Source organism: Sturnus vulgaris, unplaced genomic scaffold (assembly GCF_052056855.1).
Source record: "Sturnus vulgaris isolate bStuVul1 unplaced genomic scaffold, bStuVul1.hap1 Scaffold_195, whole genome shotgun sequence".
Classification (NCBI taxonomy): Eukaryota; Metazoa; Chordata; class Aves; order Passeriformes; family Sturnidae; genus Sturnus; species Sturnus vulgaris.
Window position 1 is genome coordinate 5,192,911 of NW_028276170.1, and position 17,981 is coordinate 5,210,891.

Consider the following 17,981-nt stretch of genomic DNA (forward strand, 5'->3'; position numbering starts at 1 on the left):
GCTACTCTGCAAAATAGAGCAGCAATCGACTTTTTGCTTTTAGCACAGGGACCTGTGGCTGAGGAATTCGATGGGATGTGTTGCCTTAACCTTTCTGACCACTCCCAGCCCATCTATGCCAGCATTCAAGCCCTGAAAGAAGGTGTCAATAAACTTCGGGTAGATAATGGGTACGACTGGCTGAACTGGCTCTTAGGGCACTGGGGACTCACTGGCTGGGTTAGGAATTTAGTTCAAATAGGTTTGTATGTATTAGGCATCATATTATGCATTGTAGTAGTTATTCCTTGTATTTTACAGTGTGTTAAGAATTTAATAGAAAAATCGCTTAAGAGTGTATTTTTAGTTAAAAGAAACGGGGGAGGTGTGGATATGGGTAATGCAAATGAGACTGAGAGTACTGCAGATTGAATCAGCAAATGCAGCCTGACAATGAGGATGCCTGGCAAGAGCAAACAGAGACCTGACTGCAAGAGGACTGGATCAAGTCTGGGTTATGGGAAATAAGATTTTACTAAGTCCAAGTGTAAAGTTTGTCTATGTGAGAGTTTGTCTAGGTAAGGTTTCTCTATGTGATTGCAGGAAAATATTACCAGCCTTCCTGTAAATGGTATATAAGCACATGTAGTGCTCAGTAAAAATTGGATTTTGATTGAGAGGAATGTTGAATTTGTCTTTACAAATGAGCTGTGGATCTGCTTGTAGATAAGGCTAGCACTGAGAGATAAAAGAAACAATGGGATGGATTCCACTGACTGATGAATGGAAACAGATATTTGCCTTTACAAACAAACTGTAGGGCTGCTGATAAATGAAATTGGATATTGAAAGATGAAAGAAGCAACGGAGGGAAAACTATGAATTCTGTAAGAATTAAAAATTAAAAGGGAGGGTTATACATTAGAGGGGAATTTCAGGTATCAGGAGTTCCGGGAAGTCTGTGCCTCTCAAGTACCTTCACCAATGGGGAAAAGAGAGAGGGAAATGCAGCCGGGAAAATAGGATAAAAAGGAGGCTGCATCCTCCAAAAGTTTGAGAGATTCCAAGGGAGACCCATGGCCTCTCCCTTTATTCGAATAAAGCAAAAAGGACTCCTCTGTCTCCTTTTTGGACATAAAACTCTGGTGTTTGTCGATTAATTTTCCTGACAGAAAGAACTTTGGGATTATTACCTGCACAAGCACATGCAGTGCCTCAGTCATAAGTGCCTCAGAAATATCAGAAGTGTGTCTTCTTCAGAGTGTGGTCACAAGGGTTCAGAGTTGGAGCCAGTTCTGCGGGCAGGCTGATGAATAGTCTGGGGCTCCTCTGCAGAGCCCCATTCATTCTGGGGCTGCTTTCTGCTGGTTCTGCTGGACTGGCTCGAGTGAAACACACACCCAATTAACAGCAGTTAAATTACTCTGGCATGAAACAGTGGGGAACAGGCAGAGCAGTGAAGGGCAGCATGGACCAGTTGTTCTGGCAAGTCTGACGAGGTCTGGTTTGATACAGCACTCACAGAACTCTGCTCCACCTGTGACACTTCCACTTGCAGTAGATGACTGTTCCTCTTCACAATATCCAGCAAGGCAGGTCAAAGACACTTTTACCATTTTCATCTTCAAAAGGGAGAGATATCAGCAGCAAACATGAAGTAACCAGTCAGAGATCCTGGGAAGAAACAAAAGAACAAAGAGTGGTGGAAAAAAACAGATGGAGCAGTGATCCTTATCTGTGTGGGAGATATCCTCTGCTAATGGGCCATCTGTTAAAACCAGGTGGGGCAGTGTTCTTTATCTTTTCCACAACCCATCCTTCCTCCAGGAAGATATCTTCTGTTAATGGGCCATTGAGTGCCACTGCATGACTGATAAAATTCCATCATCCCATTGGGAGATGCTCCAGACAGGGGGAGGAGCCAAGCCTTTCCTACCTAGATAAAATCTGAGATTTGGAACACCAAGGCAGCCCTTACTCACTGGATTCCAGAGGACAAGAGCTACCAGACCTTTCTACAGCATCACTACTACAACAAGACCACTTCATCTGGACTGCTACCACCACCCTAACTAGCGGGGTGTCAGGTTGTATTCTGATTCTGTCAGTTGTTTTCTTTTGTACTATTGCATGGATTTTATTTCTCCAATCTTTTTTCCTAAAAAATTGTATTTTTGACTTGGAGTCTCTCACTGGTTTTGCTTTCAACCCAGCATAATTTTGGGGGGGAATTTGGCTGAATATTTATATTTGGGGAGTTTTTAATCCGTGTCTTAATGTTTTGAGGGTTTTGGGTGGGAATCTTGGTGTTTGGGAGGTTATTAGAGACACAAGATGCTCAATGACTTCCAGAGATGAACTTGGGCAAGGAGGAACACCCAGTTTATGGAGCTCTCTTCTTGTTATTTCCCCCTAAACCAGGAATTTTCATTCCTCAGGTGTGTGGGGATGGAGGAGGCAGAAGAGCCCCGTAGATCCCTCTCGAGGAGGGGCTGCAAACCCAGCCCAGGGAGCTGCGAGGAGGAAAGACCCTCCCTGAGCCGGGAAGGCGGCCGGAGATCCAGGCAGAGCTCAGAGCTGGTGGAGAAGCCTCCTGGAGGGGAGAAGCCCCAGAAGTGCTTGGAATGTGGGAAGGGTTTCAGCTACAGGTGCAGGCTGATCGAACACCAAAGGATCCACACTGGGGAACGGCCCTACAAGTGTGGGGAATGTGGGAAGGGTTTCAGCCGGAGCTCCAAGCTGATCCAACACCAGAGGATCCACACTGGGGAAAAGCCCTACGACTGTGGGAAATGTGGGAAGGGCTTCAGTGAGATCTCTGACCTGCTCCGGCACCAGGTGGTCCACAGTGGGGAACGGCCCTACTCCTGCTTGGAATGTGGGAAGAAGTTTGGATGGAGCTCTGACCTGAAAAAACACCAGTGCAGCCACACTGGGGAGAGGCCCTACGAGTGTCCTGAGTGTGGGAAGAGCTTCTCACAGAGCTCTCACTTGACCAAACACCAACGTAGGCACCACTAAGGGAAGCCCTGTGAGTGCCCCGAGTGTGGGAAGAGCTTCGTGCTCTGCTCCAGCTCCATCCCCCATGGGAGGATCGGTGTTGGATGATCCCCAGTGACCCCCGTTGGGCAGAGCCCTGGTGATCCGTGTTGGGAAGACACCTGGCTGGGGGGGCTCCACATCTTCCTGTCTCCCTGTGTGCACCTGGATGAATGCAGGGACAGGAACGTCCATCAGGATGCAAACCGACATTGGCAATTCCTTGGGGAGAGTGGATTTGTTGCCATTCAACCCCAGAAAATCTTCTGTGTTCAATCCTATCTTCTGGTGGTGCCCTGCTGGGCAGGGTGGAGGAAGAACCCCCGGCCCGTGGCTGGAATTGAGTGCAGCGGGCGCCGGAGAACAGCCATGAAACCAGAAACTCATCACGGCTCCTCTGACTAAACCCTACAGTCCTCACCCAGCCCCCAGCGTGGCCTTGAAAGACTCTTTATCCTAAATAACTCCGACTGCCCCACCTGGAAAAAGTCACAAAACCCTCTGCTGCCCGGGCAAGGTATTAACTCTTTGAATGCCGAGAATAAAACTTTACAGATACTTTATTCTCGTGCCTAAATAAAAAATAAAATAAATTAAAAAACCCAAAATAGTAATAGACGCAGAAACAATATACAAACATCAAAATCAAACAAAAAGAAAAGTCAAACACCAAATAAAGAAAGGAGAAAACTTGTGAACTAAAATTTATCTTTTTTTAAAATATGGAGAATAAAACTCTTGTTTCCTCTATAACACATAAAAATATTACAAAGTGAATATGACTGTTCTAACTGTCAATATAAACAAAGGCAGTAATATTAAAGTAAGCTCACGTTAAAATTGCTGTAATCTCCTATGTTTAAATAATCAAAATCTCCCTGGTGTTCCACAGAAAAAAAAGAAAATACCTCTGTTCTCAAAAATAAACTAAGCTTTTGTTTAAACACTTATCATCCTTAAAGTGTGCCAATAAGTTAATATAGTCCTTAATAAAAGTTATGAGAAAAACTGTTAATCTGAAAAAAGGGTTTTTAGATAGTAATCAGATTTCCATTCTCTTAATCACTGTAACATCCAAACCACAAGAAAACTGTTTGTTGTGAAGAAATCTCCATAGACTGAAAAAAAGTCTCCTCTTTGAAGTAAATCAGTAAAAAAACTGTTTTAAAGATGGTAAAGTATACCTGAGTTGGTTTTGTATGTTTTCAGTAGTAAAAAAAAGTGTGTGGAAGAAAAAAAAGTTGTCTCAAGTTTTATTCTAAGTTTATATTTCTTATAGTTTCTAGCAATAAAATTTCTCTTCCTACCATTTAAAGTTAAACCTGTTTTTTGTCTCCTTCTTAATCCTCTCTCACAACAAAAAAGTTTCAAATTAATAAACCAAAACCACTACATCAAACCTCAGTGATTCCAGGATTTTCATTTCCTATTGCCCAGGGGTGTCTTCTGCAGCCAAATGGTGATGGACTGGGGCAAAGACCAAAATTTTGGAGACAGTGGGGTGGAAACTCCTCCAAAAATGTTCTTCCCTCCCTCCCAAGCACGTGGATCCTCAGCTCGCACAGACACAGAAATTCTTTTATTTTGGCCTTGATTTGCTTTTCATTTCTCTTCATCCCTTTAAAACATCCAAAACTGGGATAAAAATAAAGACACTGAACTGAGACATGGGGGGACAATGATATGGTGGGACACAGGCATGGAGAGTGACATGGGGACACATGGACATGGAGAGGGACGTGGCCATTCGTGGGGACATGGGGGGACACAGGCATGGATGGAGATGTGGGGGACAGTGACAGGGATGGAAACATGGTGGGGACACAGCCATGGGTGAGGACATGGTGGGACATGGCCAGTGACATGTGGGGACACGGCCACGGCCGGTGCCATGGGGGGAACTTGCAGGGGCTGTGGGGGATGCTGGCTTGGAGGGAGTTGAGGGTTCCTGGCAGGGACTTGGGGCTCGCTGAGGCCTTTGGGGACCCCAGGCCGAGCGGCTCCGGCTGCGCTGGGAGACCCTGGCGGAGGTTCTGGGGCAGCTGCTCAAGGACCCCCTGCCCTGGAGCCCCAGCCGGGCATTGGGCTCCTGGAAGGGAATGAACGTCCTTGTCCCCAGCAGGACAGATTTCTTATTTCTTGCAGGTGCAAATGGTTCTCTTACCAGAATAGCTTGTTGTATTAATTGTTGCCATGCTGAAGATTCTTTTCACCTGGGAACAATCAAGTAACTTAGCTGCACATAGAAGAAATGACAGGCTAGCTATTAATTTAGCAGAGAGCAAGACCTGATTTTATGAGGCCTTTCTTTTATAGTTTGTGTACCTGACTGCAACATCTCACCCTTTTTTATTAATTCAAAGAAGGCTCATATGTTCTGATGTTAAAATAGCTCTCTCTTGTGAGGGTGTTATCTCATTAAGGTTATCACTGGTTATCTGTTAGATATGGGATAAGATACATAAAAGACCGATTACAATCAACAAAACTTAGCAAATTCTATCATGTCATTGACCCAGGGTATCACAGCATGAGAAAACAAGAGTAATGTCCAATGTCTCCTAGGCGAATGGGAATAAATGACCATTGTTTTAAAGTCCAAATAGTCCATTAGCTGGAAATGTTGATCTTTGACATCACTGAATGTGCTCTTGGATCCTGGAACAGGGAATAACTGAAGAAGGTTAGTAGGAACACTGTAACATGATGATGACACAAGGCTTTTGTTGGCAATTTGCCTGTAAATTTCCAGACACAGCCATGTCTTGGCACTCCTACTTCTGGTTTTGTTCTGGCCACGAAGGCTGCATGGTGATTAGGTTCTTTTTCTTCTCCCTGGGCTTCATTTTCTTGGAGGCAATTGATGTTTGGCTGAATGAACAGGTGACTACTTTCAACTTGATGATAAAAACACATGCATACCTTCTCTTTAGGTTACTGAATTAATTAGACTTTGTCATTGTACCTTCAATTGAAGAGCCTTTCATTAAAATATTTTACTTTTTTTGGTATAAATATTGCAAAAAAAAATTTATAAATATGTAAATATTTAGGAGCTAACTCCCCCTTCTTTGTTTTAAAAAGAGCATACATGACTCTTGCCATGAACATGAAGGGAACATCAAAACAAAACAATATATATAGTAAAACCAAAAACTTACAGCAATCGGGAATAATTCAGATACAACAATACAAAACATTTCTGATAACAGATATAATTAATAACACATGTGAAATTACAGGATTACCAAACACTACAACATTGTACCATCATCCCAGCGTCTGCAACAGCTGATAAGCCTCAAATCAGTGAAGAAGTGGATAATCATCACCGGAAAATGATTCGGGACGAAATGAGCGCACAGCCGCCTGTGGCTGCAGTGCAGAGGCAGCTCCCAAGTCGGGCAGCAGACGGCGGGGGGGAAGCTCCGGGCCCCGCGGGGAGAACGGGAGCCTGAGCCGGCGGCGCTGAGCAGCGGGGGCTGCAGCCACCCGAAAGGAGGGTGGGAAAGCGCCACAGCGGGGAACGGGGGGGCTGTGATACCCCCTGAGCTGGGGCCTGAATCCTTAAAAACCGGAATAATCACGGACAGAGACCCTGTAACTAATTAAAGTTACAAAGTGGTGTGTTTATTCACCGGCACGGGAGTCACCTCCCAAAGGCGTGACCGCCCCGAACAAGGTTCTTTGCCCTCTATTTATTGCCCAAGATCTTACATACAATACATGTGCATAACCCCAGCACCTCCCATCCCCATCCCATATTAAAATGAGCCCATTCGTCCTTCACGCGTGCGCAGTTCTTCTCTTGAATTGGGTCAGTGGTCTCAAAGGATGAAGTCAGGAGAGTCTTCATCAGGTCACTGTGACCCCCTGGAACAATCCAAGGCCTTGTGCTTTGTGATTAACAGTTTATTATTTTATGTTCTTCTATACATAAATTCATAATAGCAGATAATTATACCAATTAGCTCTAGCCTAAGCATCTAGTAATTATTAACTTAGCATTTACCTACCTAACTTACATCTTGGTCATGGAAACTACTTTTACCCTTAGCAAAAATCTTAACTTTTTAAAACCATGATTCACCCCTTTCTGTCTCTCTCTCTTTAATTCTCCTTCTATCACAAAACTGAGTTGTTGGCCCTCAATACAGTGTAATATTTTTTGAGCAAACTGATTTGTCCTTCTGTTGTTGTCTTTTGTAACTCTGAGATCAAAACGAATCATCACGACTCCCGCCTCGATTAACCGCCGATTGGGACACCTTCCCGGCCCTCCCGCTCACCCGAGAGCTCTGCGCCCCCAGCCCGGGGGGCTCCCAGTGGCACCAGTAGGGCCCCAGCTGCCCCACACGCCCCATGGCCAGGGTCTGACACCTCGCCTCCCCAAATTCTCCTGGCGGGGGGCGCTGGGGGCGGGGCGCGGGTGGAGTCCAGGTGAGGAGCTCTGGGCGCTCTGGGACTGCCTGAGGAATCATCAGCGCCGTGCGCTCTGATTGGCTCAATTATTTTGGTGCCTTCTCTAATTGGCTGAGGAGATACCGGTAGTTGAGAGAAGTAACGGGAGAGATCCCACCCCAAGCACCTGCATGGGAACAACAGACCCAGCCTGGGCACAGCGACGGAATTTATTACAACCAAATCACAGCAGCACAAGGAGAAGTGAAAGAAATATCTTCAAACACCTCCCCCACCCAATGGGGATAACCAGGACCACGGATCACCAGGGCTCTGCCCAACTGGGGATCATCCAACACCCATCGTCCCATGGGAGATGGAGCTGGAGCAGAGCACGAAGCTCTTCCCACGCTCGGGGCACTCACAGGGCTTCCCTCAGTGGTGACTCCGTTGGTGTCGGGTCAAGGCTGAGCTGTGTGAGAAGCTCTTCCCACACTCAGGACACTCGTAGGGCCTCTCCCCAGTGTGGATGCGCCGGTGCCTGATGAGGGTGGAGTTGTGCTTGAATCCCTTCCCGCAGTCGGGGCAGCGGAAGGGCCTCTCCTCTGTGTGAATCCGCTCATGCATGAGGAGATTGGAGCTGGTCTGAAACTTCTTCCCACACTTGGGACACTCGTAGGGCCTCTCCCCGGTGTGGATGCGCTGGTGTTTTCTCAGGGCAGAGCTCCACCCAAAGCTCATCCCACATTCCAAGCAGGTGTAGGGCCTTTCCCCAGTGTGGATCACCTGGTGCCACATCAGGTGAGAGATCCTTGTGAAGCCCTTCCCACATTTCCCACAGTTGTAGGGCTTCTCCCCAGTGTGCATCCTCTGGTGCCGCATCAGATCAGAGCTCCACCTGAAATTCTTCCCACATTCCAAGCACTTGTGGGGCTTCTCCCCTCCAGAAGGTTTCTCGACCAGCTCTGAGCTCTGCCTGGATCTCCGGCCGCCTTCCCGGCTCAGGGAGGGTCTTTCCTCCTCGCAGCTCCCTGGGCTGGGTTTGCAGCCCCTCCTCGTGAGAGATCTCCGGGGCTTTTCTGCCTCCTCCATCGCTGAGGAATGAAAATTCCTGGTTTAGGGGGAAATAACAAGAAGAGAGCTCCATAAACTGGGTGTTCCTCCTTGCCCAAGTTCATCTCTGGAAGTCATTGAGCATCTTGTGTCTGTAATAACCTCCCAAACACCAAGATTCCCACCCAAAATCTTCCAGACTTTAAGACACGGACCAAAACCTCCTCAAATATCAAGATTCAGCCAAAATCCCCTCCAAAATCGTGCTGCTTTGAAAGCAAAACTAGTGAGAGACTCCAAGTCAGAAATACAAATTGATAGGAAAAAAAGAGAAGAGAAATAAAATACATGCAATAGTACAAAAGAAAACAACTGACAGAATCAGAATACAACCTGACACCCCGCTAGTTAGGGTGGTGGTAGCAGTCCAGATGAAGTGGTCTTGTTGTAGTAGTGATGCTGTAGAAAGGTCTGGTAGCTCTTGTCCTCTGGAAACCAGTGGGTAAGGGCTGCCTTGGTGTTCCAAAGCTCAGATTTTATCTAGGTAGGAAAGGCTTGGCTCCTCCCCCTGGCTGGAGCATCTCCCAATGGGATGATGGAATTTTATCAGTCATGCAGTGGGACTCAATGGCCCATTAGCAGAGGATATCTCCCACACAGATAAGGATCACTGCTCTACCTGGTTTTTCCTATACTCTTTGTTCTTTTGTTTCTTCCCGGGATATCTGACTGGTTACTTCATGTTTGCTGCTGATTTCCTCTCCCTTTTGCAGATGAAAATGGTAAAAGTGTCTTTGACCTGCCTTGCTGGATATTGTGAAGAGAAACAGTCATCTACTGCAAGTGGAAGTGTCCCAGGTGGAGCAGAGTTCTGTGAGTGCTGTATCAAACCAGACCTCGTCAGACCTGCCAGAACAACTGGTCCATGCTGCCCTTCACTGCTCTGCCTGCTCCACACAGCGCCGGGCGCTGCCTGAGCCCAGCACCCCCCGGCAATTGCAGGCCCGGCAGTGGCCCCCGGCCCCCAGGAGGCTGCGGGACGCCCCGGCCGCTGCCCGGCCCCGTGGAGCTGCCGGCCCTGCCCGCCGGGGGGGCCGCGTTTGGACACTGCGGCAGGACAGGCACCGGCTCTGGGATACGGGCTGGCCACGGCAGCCACAGCACAAGGAGCAGCAGGACAAAGGAACAGCTGGGAAATGGGGATTGGACGTGCAAGGATCGAGATCAGCTTTTAAGCATTTTCCTTGGGTCACTGCAGAAAGGAATGATTTAGCAGAAAGCTCAGCAGCTGTCAGAGGATGCGCACCAGGCACTGAGGGGGCTGCAGGAGGGGCAGAAGAAGCCCCTGGAGCACTTGGTCACAAAGACACAGCAGGGGAATGCAAGAAGGGATGAGGAAAAGGCCAAGGGGAAGGCAAAGGCCATGGCAGAGTTTCTACAGCCCTTGAGGGATGAACCCCAGGGCCAAAGGGGCTGTGTTTTTCCAGGGAAAATCGAAAAGACATGAACGGTCCTTCTGCAGGGATGCACGGAAGTACCAGCCTTATTGGGGCAAACCTTGCAGAAAATATCACAAGAATTTACCCCACTCCCAGGGACTGGGTTAATGCAGGATGTGGATGACTTGCTGCAGTCAGGAGGACAAGAAGTGGCAGAAGAAGTCTTGGTGAAATGGCTGAATATTCAGGCTAAAAAGCATCTTTGAGTATTTGAAAAAAAAGGAGCAAATGGAGAGATGCTAAATATTTGGGACATATTTTGACTGAAGGTTTGCAGTGTAATGACCTAGAGAGGGTCTGGAGAATCTCAGAAGTGATCCAGGACTGAAAAGTAAGTGCAAGAATTCTGAGCTTTAATAAGAAATTTCAGGACCTGGATTGAGGATTTTTTCTTCTACCCATAACATTTTATCACTTTCTAAACCCCAATAGCCTCAATGTTGTGGTATGGACAGAAGAAAAGGAAGAAAATTTGAGAAAATGAAAAATAAAATGATTAGTGCCCCACCTATTGCTCTTCCCGACTGAGAAAATAAATTTATATCCTAGGTGTATTATTAGTACATATTATATTACTGACTTTTTGAAAATATTAAAATGAATGGTCTACGTTGGAAAACTTTGCTGCATGAAGAGTTTAGTTTAGCTTTGCTATTTACAGAACTTATAAATAATAGTGATAAATATATTTTTTTGGACTACAACATTTTGATGCAATAAGCTTTTCTTCATGTAACTAACTCAGAGAATGGGAAAAAAGATAATCAGGAAGTTCTTCACATTCCTGGATTATGGAACACCAAAACCCCAGGGAAGGAAAAAACAGTGATTTACAGGTTGGAGGGGAATGATTCAGAATAATGCATGAAGGTCTATGAATATGCAACATGTTGCTGCATTTAGGAAGTGTTTTCTGAGTCAGTGTGTGCCCTTGGCTGAAGGCCAAGCATCCGGCCATTATAACCTTTGGCCAGAGCCAGGGCAGATATTCAATTCTCTCCCTTGGAATTGATCTTTGCAATTCCTTACCCTGGGAATTCTCCACCTAGTGCGGGCTGGAGATAAGGGATGTATATTTCAAGCAGTCTGTGGCCAGAATCCTGTCTCTTGTGAAATCTCTGCCACAGGAAGCTGGGCTGGCACAGAGCCTGCCTTGGCACTTTGCTGTTCACAGCATCCACCCAGGACTCTGCCTCTCAATTACACTCACACACTGGGCTGCCTGCGATTCCATTGCTGGAAAATATACCAAATTTAAAATTTTTTACATTTCATTTTACTAGTCAGGCTCGGTTTGCCTTTCTCTCAGGAAAGAAATTTTAAAAGGTTTTTTTAAGGGATGTGGCACCACTCAACAGAGATGAGTTTAACATCTCAACAGACTGGGAATAGCCCAAAAGATATCCACAAACATAAACAGCAATAAAACATCAAGGAAACATCAGCAAACATCAAGGAACACCCACCCCAGACACTGCCCCGGCATAGATGGAGACACCTGGTCTGGAAAACAGAAGGAAATCCAGGAGTGAGAACTAATTAACATCACAAGAGCAGAAATCCGTGTCTGCTAAGAAACAAAATACTAAGAGCTACACAATTTGGAAGCAATCAACATTAAACCAATTTATTTCTATGGGTATAGACTGTAAAATTTTAGGAAAAATCTAACAAAATTCACATCTCACTGAACGATTTTCTCTGCACATCCGGGCTATGTGTGGATGAAATGATTTCTGCTGCTCACCCTGACCACAATCAAGTAATGCCTTGACTCTCTAACACTAAAGATATTGTTGGGAGAGATTTTGTTTTCCTGCAGTTTCAGTGACAAGATTACACCATGAGAAAAATTCTGCAGAACAATCCTACTTTTATATTGTCAGTTAGGTTTGGACTAGAGGTGTGAGAATCAATTTTTACTCCTAGGAGAAGAACTAGAAAAAACTTGATTGCATTGGAATATTTTGTACATATCTGTGGGCGGCTCTTAATGATGGCAGAATTTCGGAATGGGTTTTTCGATGCTCACCTTTAGGTTGCATTTTGAAAAACTAGAAGAGTATTAATGATGAGGCTTTAAGGCATAAACAGCTAATACAAAATCGTTAAAAAAAAAGAGAAAAACAAAAGCAGATTGTGGGGGTGCACCTGTGCATCACCTAAGGGCTGCTCTGTAACAGAAGCATCGGTTCCAGGCATAGCCAGGACAGGAGCTTTAGAAATGCAAATTAACACTGCTAGGGCAATGTGTGCACAATGAACCAGGATGATCTTCATGCCTGGGGGAGGAATTGGGCTGATTCTCTCTGCCCATCACCCCAAGCTCTGCCTGCTTGCACAGATGGAATTTGCACAACTAAAGGCAGAGCCCATAGTGAGGATATCTGACTGCAACAGAAATTGGTTAAGCTGCAAAGGGAAACAGCAAACGGAGAATGTTGGGAAAGCTTTACTAAAAAAAGTGGGGGGGAATCATCCCTCTCCTCACTCCAACCTGTGCTGTCACTGTCCAGGTTATAAAGGGTGTATCAGAGCAGTGTTTGCTTGCCCAGAGAAATCAGTTTTGAATCCAAGTATTTGATGATTTAATTAGAAAAAAGTGGTCAATGGATTGTTCCCCGGCTGGAGGGAGCAACCAAAAAAGGGAAAAAGATGAAGAGACACCAGAACAAATCCTACAACACCATGGAGTAGCCCTTGGAAACCCTAACGAATTCATATCAAGATATAGAGAATCCATCCATAATTTGAGTGGCATAATTAGCTTAAAAACTGTCCTTGAAATAAAAACAAACCAGACAACTCCACCTCCTGACGTTCCCGCCGACCAATCCACTGACATTAGGAACAAGATATTTCACCATGGCATGGGATCAGATTATCTCTTAAAAGAAGGAGGCGGAGTTTGTGGAAAATTAAATCATTCAAATTGCTGTTTGCAAATAGATGATAACCAAAAAGTGGTGAAACAGATAACAAAGGAAATAAGAAATTAGCTCATCTACCAGTCCAAACAGGGAAAGGATGGGAATGGGACACTTTTCCGTGGTTCCTTGGCAGACCATGGCTTAAACGAATGCTGCTCCTCCTCTGACGTGCTGCAGCATCCATCAGGTTTTTACCATGCACGACTCCTTGCGCCAAAGATGATGCAGGAAAAGAGATTGAGTCAATGGAAAATAAAAGTTTGTAAGCGCTGTTCTTGAGAAAATGGGAAAAGGAGGAATTGAAAGCAGTAAGATTAATATCGTAGTGGGGGTGCATATTAAGAAGGACATGCACTAGGCGGATCGGGAAGTCTGAACCTTCCAAGTACCTCAGCCAGTGGGGACGGAGATGCAGACGGGAAAATGAGGATAAAAAGGAGGCTGCGTTTTAGAGACCGCATGGCAAATGCCGCATGGCCTCTCTCTTTGTTCATCAATAAAGTCACTTTTACAGGACTCCTCTGTCTCCTGCGGGCACACAAACCTCTGGCCACGGGAATTTTCCCGCACAGCCCCGGGCACAGGGCAGACACCTCTGTGCCACCCACAGCAACCGGGACGAGCCAGCGCTGCTCCGGCACCGGCTCCTGCCGAGGCCCCAGCGGGAAGGAGACCGCGGGCAGCCGCTCCCGCAGCGCCCTCAGCCCAGCGCCAACACGGGCCGGCACCGGCACAACCAACCCGCCAGAGCCCCCTGCCGCCCCCGAGGCCCGCAGCGAGCCCCGAGCCCCCGCACAACCGAGCGCGGCTCCCACCTGCGCTGGGGCCGCCTCCGAGCTCCGCCGCCGCCTCTCTGGGCTCCGGCCGCTGCCGCCGCTGCCGGGCCCGCACTGACGCTGCCACAATGGCGCCTTTGCTGCTCTGCCCAATCAGCGCGCGACAACCAGGAGTGACATTGGCACAATCAGCCAATGGCAGCGAGGGCCGGGCTCTGCACACGGCCCAGCCTCGGCCCGCGCTCTCAGGGCCCCCCGGGCTGTGGGAGGGCAAAGGCGGAGATGAGGAACAGCCCTGGAACGGGCCCGGGCCCGAGCCGCCATTGGCCTGGAAACACAAACAAAGTTCTCCGCAGCTCCCGGCACGCCTTTCCCAGCCCTGCGTGTTCCCTGGCTCCGGCTCAGCGGGAAGCCCTGGAACCTCATTTGTCCTACCCCCTAATTAGGAGCATCAGTGCATGGCTTTGATTTCCCGCACAAAAAGGGAAAACTGCTCCAAAGCCCTGTGGATGATTTGGAGAGGGGAGAGATTTCTGGCAGAAAACTCCAAAAACTCAGAGCATGAGAAGTAAATTAAGACCCTTCAAACCAGTTTTCCACACGCCTCCCTCTTCCAACTGCACCTCCTACCTCGGCAGTGCAGGGTGGGAGAAACGACGCTCACTTTGTAAAATTATAAAGGTTTATTAAACCTTAGCAAAAAAAAAATACACCAAAAGACTGAATTAGGAGAAAAATCAGCGCTGGTAGCACAGGACTAAAGCAGCAGACCCGGGTGTGATTTGGGGGCCCGGGGTGGTCCCCGAGCCGCCCCCGCCCCCCCCCCCCCCCCCGATCTCGGCCAACGGGTGCGAGCGGCGCGGCCCCGCTGCTGAGCACTGACCCCGCCCCGGGGGCCGCCGGGACCCCCCCGAAAAAAACCCGCACCTGCACCCCCCTTCAGTCCCTCCGACCTTCCCACTCCTGGGGGAAAAGGGGAGGATCTGGGGCGGGATCACCCGGAGACCCCCGGGGTGAGGAGCGGGGGAGGGGGCGTTGGGCTCGCTCTGAGTGGGGGGTCCCGCGCGAGGATTTCGGGGGGGTTCGCTCGAGGAATTTTGGGGGTCCTCGTGCGACGGATCCTCGTGCATAGGGCTCCACTCGTGCCACCGTCTCCTCGTGTCACCCAGACCAGTTTGGGGGGCTCTTTGTGTCATCCAGAGGAATCTGGGGGATCCTAGTGTCACTGAGAGGCCTGCGAGTGACACCGAGAGCCCTGTGTCACCAAGAGCCACTCAAGTGCCCCCAGCTCCTTGTGCCACCAGGAGCCCCTGGAGTGCCACCAGCTCCTCGTGTCACCAGGACCTCGTGCCAGAGAATTTGGGGAGAGTCTCTGTGCCACCCGGAGCCCCTGAGTGTCACCAGCCCCGTGCCAGGGTCCCCAGTGTCACCGGGGTCTCTCTCTGTGTCACACACCAGACCCCCCCTCCGAGCACCAGGACCCCCGAATTTAACCGTCCTCGTGCACCGGGACCCCCTCAGGACCCTCGAGTTTCCTCTCTCCCCTCCTCGTGCACCGGCATCACCGGACCGCCCCCCCTTTCCCGAGGAATCGCCGGAGACCCCCTCCATCAATCACCGGGCACCGGCACCACCAGAGGACCTCCCCCATCAATCAGCACCGTCACCGTGCACAGGGACTCCCCCCCACCATCGAGCAGTGACACCCCCTCATCGTGCACCGGGACCGCCGGACCCCCCCTCAAACATCGCCAGCCTCGGGCACCGAGATCACCGGAGACCCCTCCATGAGTCACCGGGACCTCCCCGTCATGCACCAGGACCACCGGAGACCTCCCCAGGAATCACCGGACACCCCCTCACGAATCACCGGGCACCGGGACGCCCCCTCGGGCACCGGGACTGGACCCCCCCCTCGTGTACCGACCACCCTCCGGTGCACAGGGCCCGGACCCCCCTTTGTGCCCCCCCTGCCCATCCCGGGGATTCCGCCCCTCCCCTTTGACTTCCTCCGGGAACAGGAGCGGGAATGGGGGGGGGCCGTGCGCTGGGGGGGCACCGGGGAGTCCCCAGCACCGGGGGGAGTCCCTTGGGGCTCGCTCCTTTCCCCCCCCTCCTCCTCCGGTTATCACCAGGGACCCCCCCAATTTACCGGGGCTCCCCCTATTCACTGCCCCCCCCCGTTCACCAACCGCCCCAAAGCGCTGGGACCCCCCGGATACTTGGGACCACCCCAGCGCGCCAGGACCCCCCCTCACTCACCGCCCCTCCCCCATCCATGGGACCCCCCCCACTCACCCCTCCCCCCCCGTCACCAGGACCCCAAAATCCATGGGACTCCCCCCACACTCATCAAGACTCCCCCCAAATCCATGGGACCCCTCCCTCCCCCCCACTCACCACCCCCTTCTCAGCACTCCCCGGGCCCTCCCCATTGATCGAACGCCCCCATGGCCCCCCCAGCCCCTCGCCCTCGCATTGGGCCCCCCCGGGGCCGAGGCAGAGCCCTCCCTGAGGGACACCCCTCATCCCCGGCCTGCAGCCGCCCATGGAGCCGCTGACCACAACTCCCTGCCTGCGTCCATCCGGCCAATTCCTCTGGCCCCGCACAGCCCAGCCTGCAAAGCCAGCACCTGCTGGGCACCTGCTCCATGCCACTTCCAGGGACTTGGGCTGCTGAAGGGCTGCTGGGCTGGGCCCTTTGTGACACAGGGCCGTTCTATCGGGTTCCTGGGTGCTGTTGGCCATTCTGTTGTCCTGGTGACATGGCACAGCCCCGCCCTGCAGGGGTATATACGGGGCACAGGGCCCTGCGCTGCCCAGGGCCAGGAGTGCCACTGGCTCAGGAGGAAGCAGCTCCTGGGACCTCTGTGCTCTAGACGACGTTACACATGGAGGAGGAAAAGGTGAACCCTGTTATAAATGAGAGACAAAAGTCTCGATATTCAGCAAAATTTAGATTGCTTTATTTGATATAGAAAGAGCAAGCAGCGCTGGGGAACGTGAGGGGTCACCGCCCACTCCACGCTCCACCCAACCTCGGTTTGCAGCCTCTTCTTATACTGTGGGTTCTCGTTGTACACAAATTCACAAAGCCTTTGGGTGATAATCAGTCACAGATAGCCATCCGGTCCTTCTAGATAAGCACCAGAGAAGTTCTGGGAGTCTGGTCCTTGAGATAGGCAGTATTGATTAGACAAAGGCAGGAAGGGCTTTTTGGGAAGTCTGATTTTGCAAGCTGGTAGTCTATACAACTTATTTGAAAAACATAACATAACATATTATATAATATAAGATAATACAACATAATATAACATAACAAGGTGATTTTAAACAGAATTATTTTATCATATAATTTCCTTTATCTAGTGTCCATGCTTCATTTCAGAGCTTAGTATTCTGGTTTATACAAACCCCAATGCTTTTGTGATTAACACAAATCTTTTATCAATTGTCACAATTTCCCCACTTCTCTTTTTTTATCCCATTGATTCGTGTTCTGGTTTCAAATTTTGTCAGTACTTCTTGTACTAGATTTAATACATCTACTGCCATTAATTTTGTTGCCTTCTCAGGGTCTCTTGGTATTGTAGCAACTTGCATTCCTTGAATCACCGACTGGATTAGTCGAATGAAGCGTGGAACAAGACAAGGGATGAACAGTAGTTCTAATAATGCACATGTTAGCATAAACCTTAATTTCTTACACCAAGCTCCCCCCAACAGGTTATTCCACCAATTATCATTAATCATATTGTTTCAGGTTTGTACAGTACATGGGCTATTCGTTTTATTTCTTCTGCAATTTTAGTAATTACTTCACTCTTATCATAAATTTCTAATCAGTATTCAGAATTATTAAATTTCCCACACACTCCCCCTCGATATTTCTGTTTGATTTCACTGTAACAACTGCTCTGGCCCTAATCCCTCCCCCCCTCCATGGCCATTGTTCAGTCATCTGCATTCCTCTACAGATCCAACAATGAGTTAAGTTCAGTAGTAATTTCTTTCATTAATTCTACAAATAAATTTTTTCCCGAGGTGGGTAATTCCCGTTCGCTGAGTTGTTGTTTTATTCTCTCATAGAAGTTAAAACTTCCCCCACGGTTTGTCCTTTTTCCCTTGAACATTTTAGTTATTTTTTTTTTTAATCAATTCCTCCTTGTAGTGATCTTGCACTCCTCCCTGATCTGAATATCCCCACATACCTTCTTTTGTGAAGCAGAGGTGTGTCTCTCCTACTGGACAACTTTGGTATGCCGATGGAGCCCACCCTCCTTTTCCCGAATTGGTGGCCACTT

General features: G+C 48.8%; 1 protein-coding gene across 1 annotated transcript in view; it reads right to left on the reverse strand.

Annotated features, from left to right (window-relative positions):
- The window catches only part of LOC148218027 (uncharacterized), a 775,474-nt gene that overhangs the window by 33,546 nt on the left and 723,947 nt on the right, over positions 1 to 17,981 (reverse strand). Inside the window, 1 exon segment of the mRNA XM_088158035.1 lies at positions 7,866 to 8,185. Coding sequence (XP_088014161.1) covers positions 7,866 to 8,185 — 320 coding nt within the window.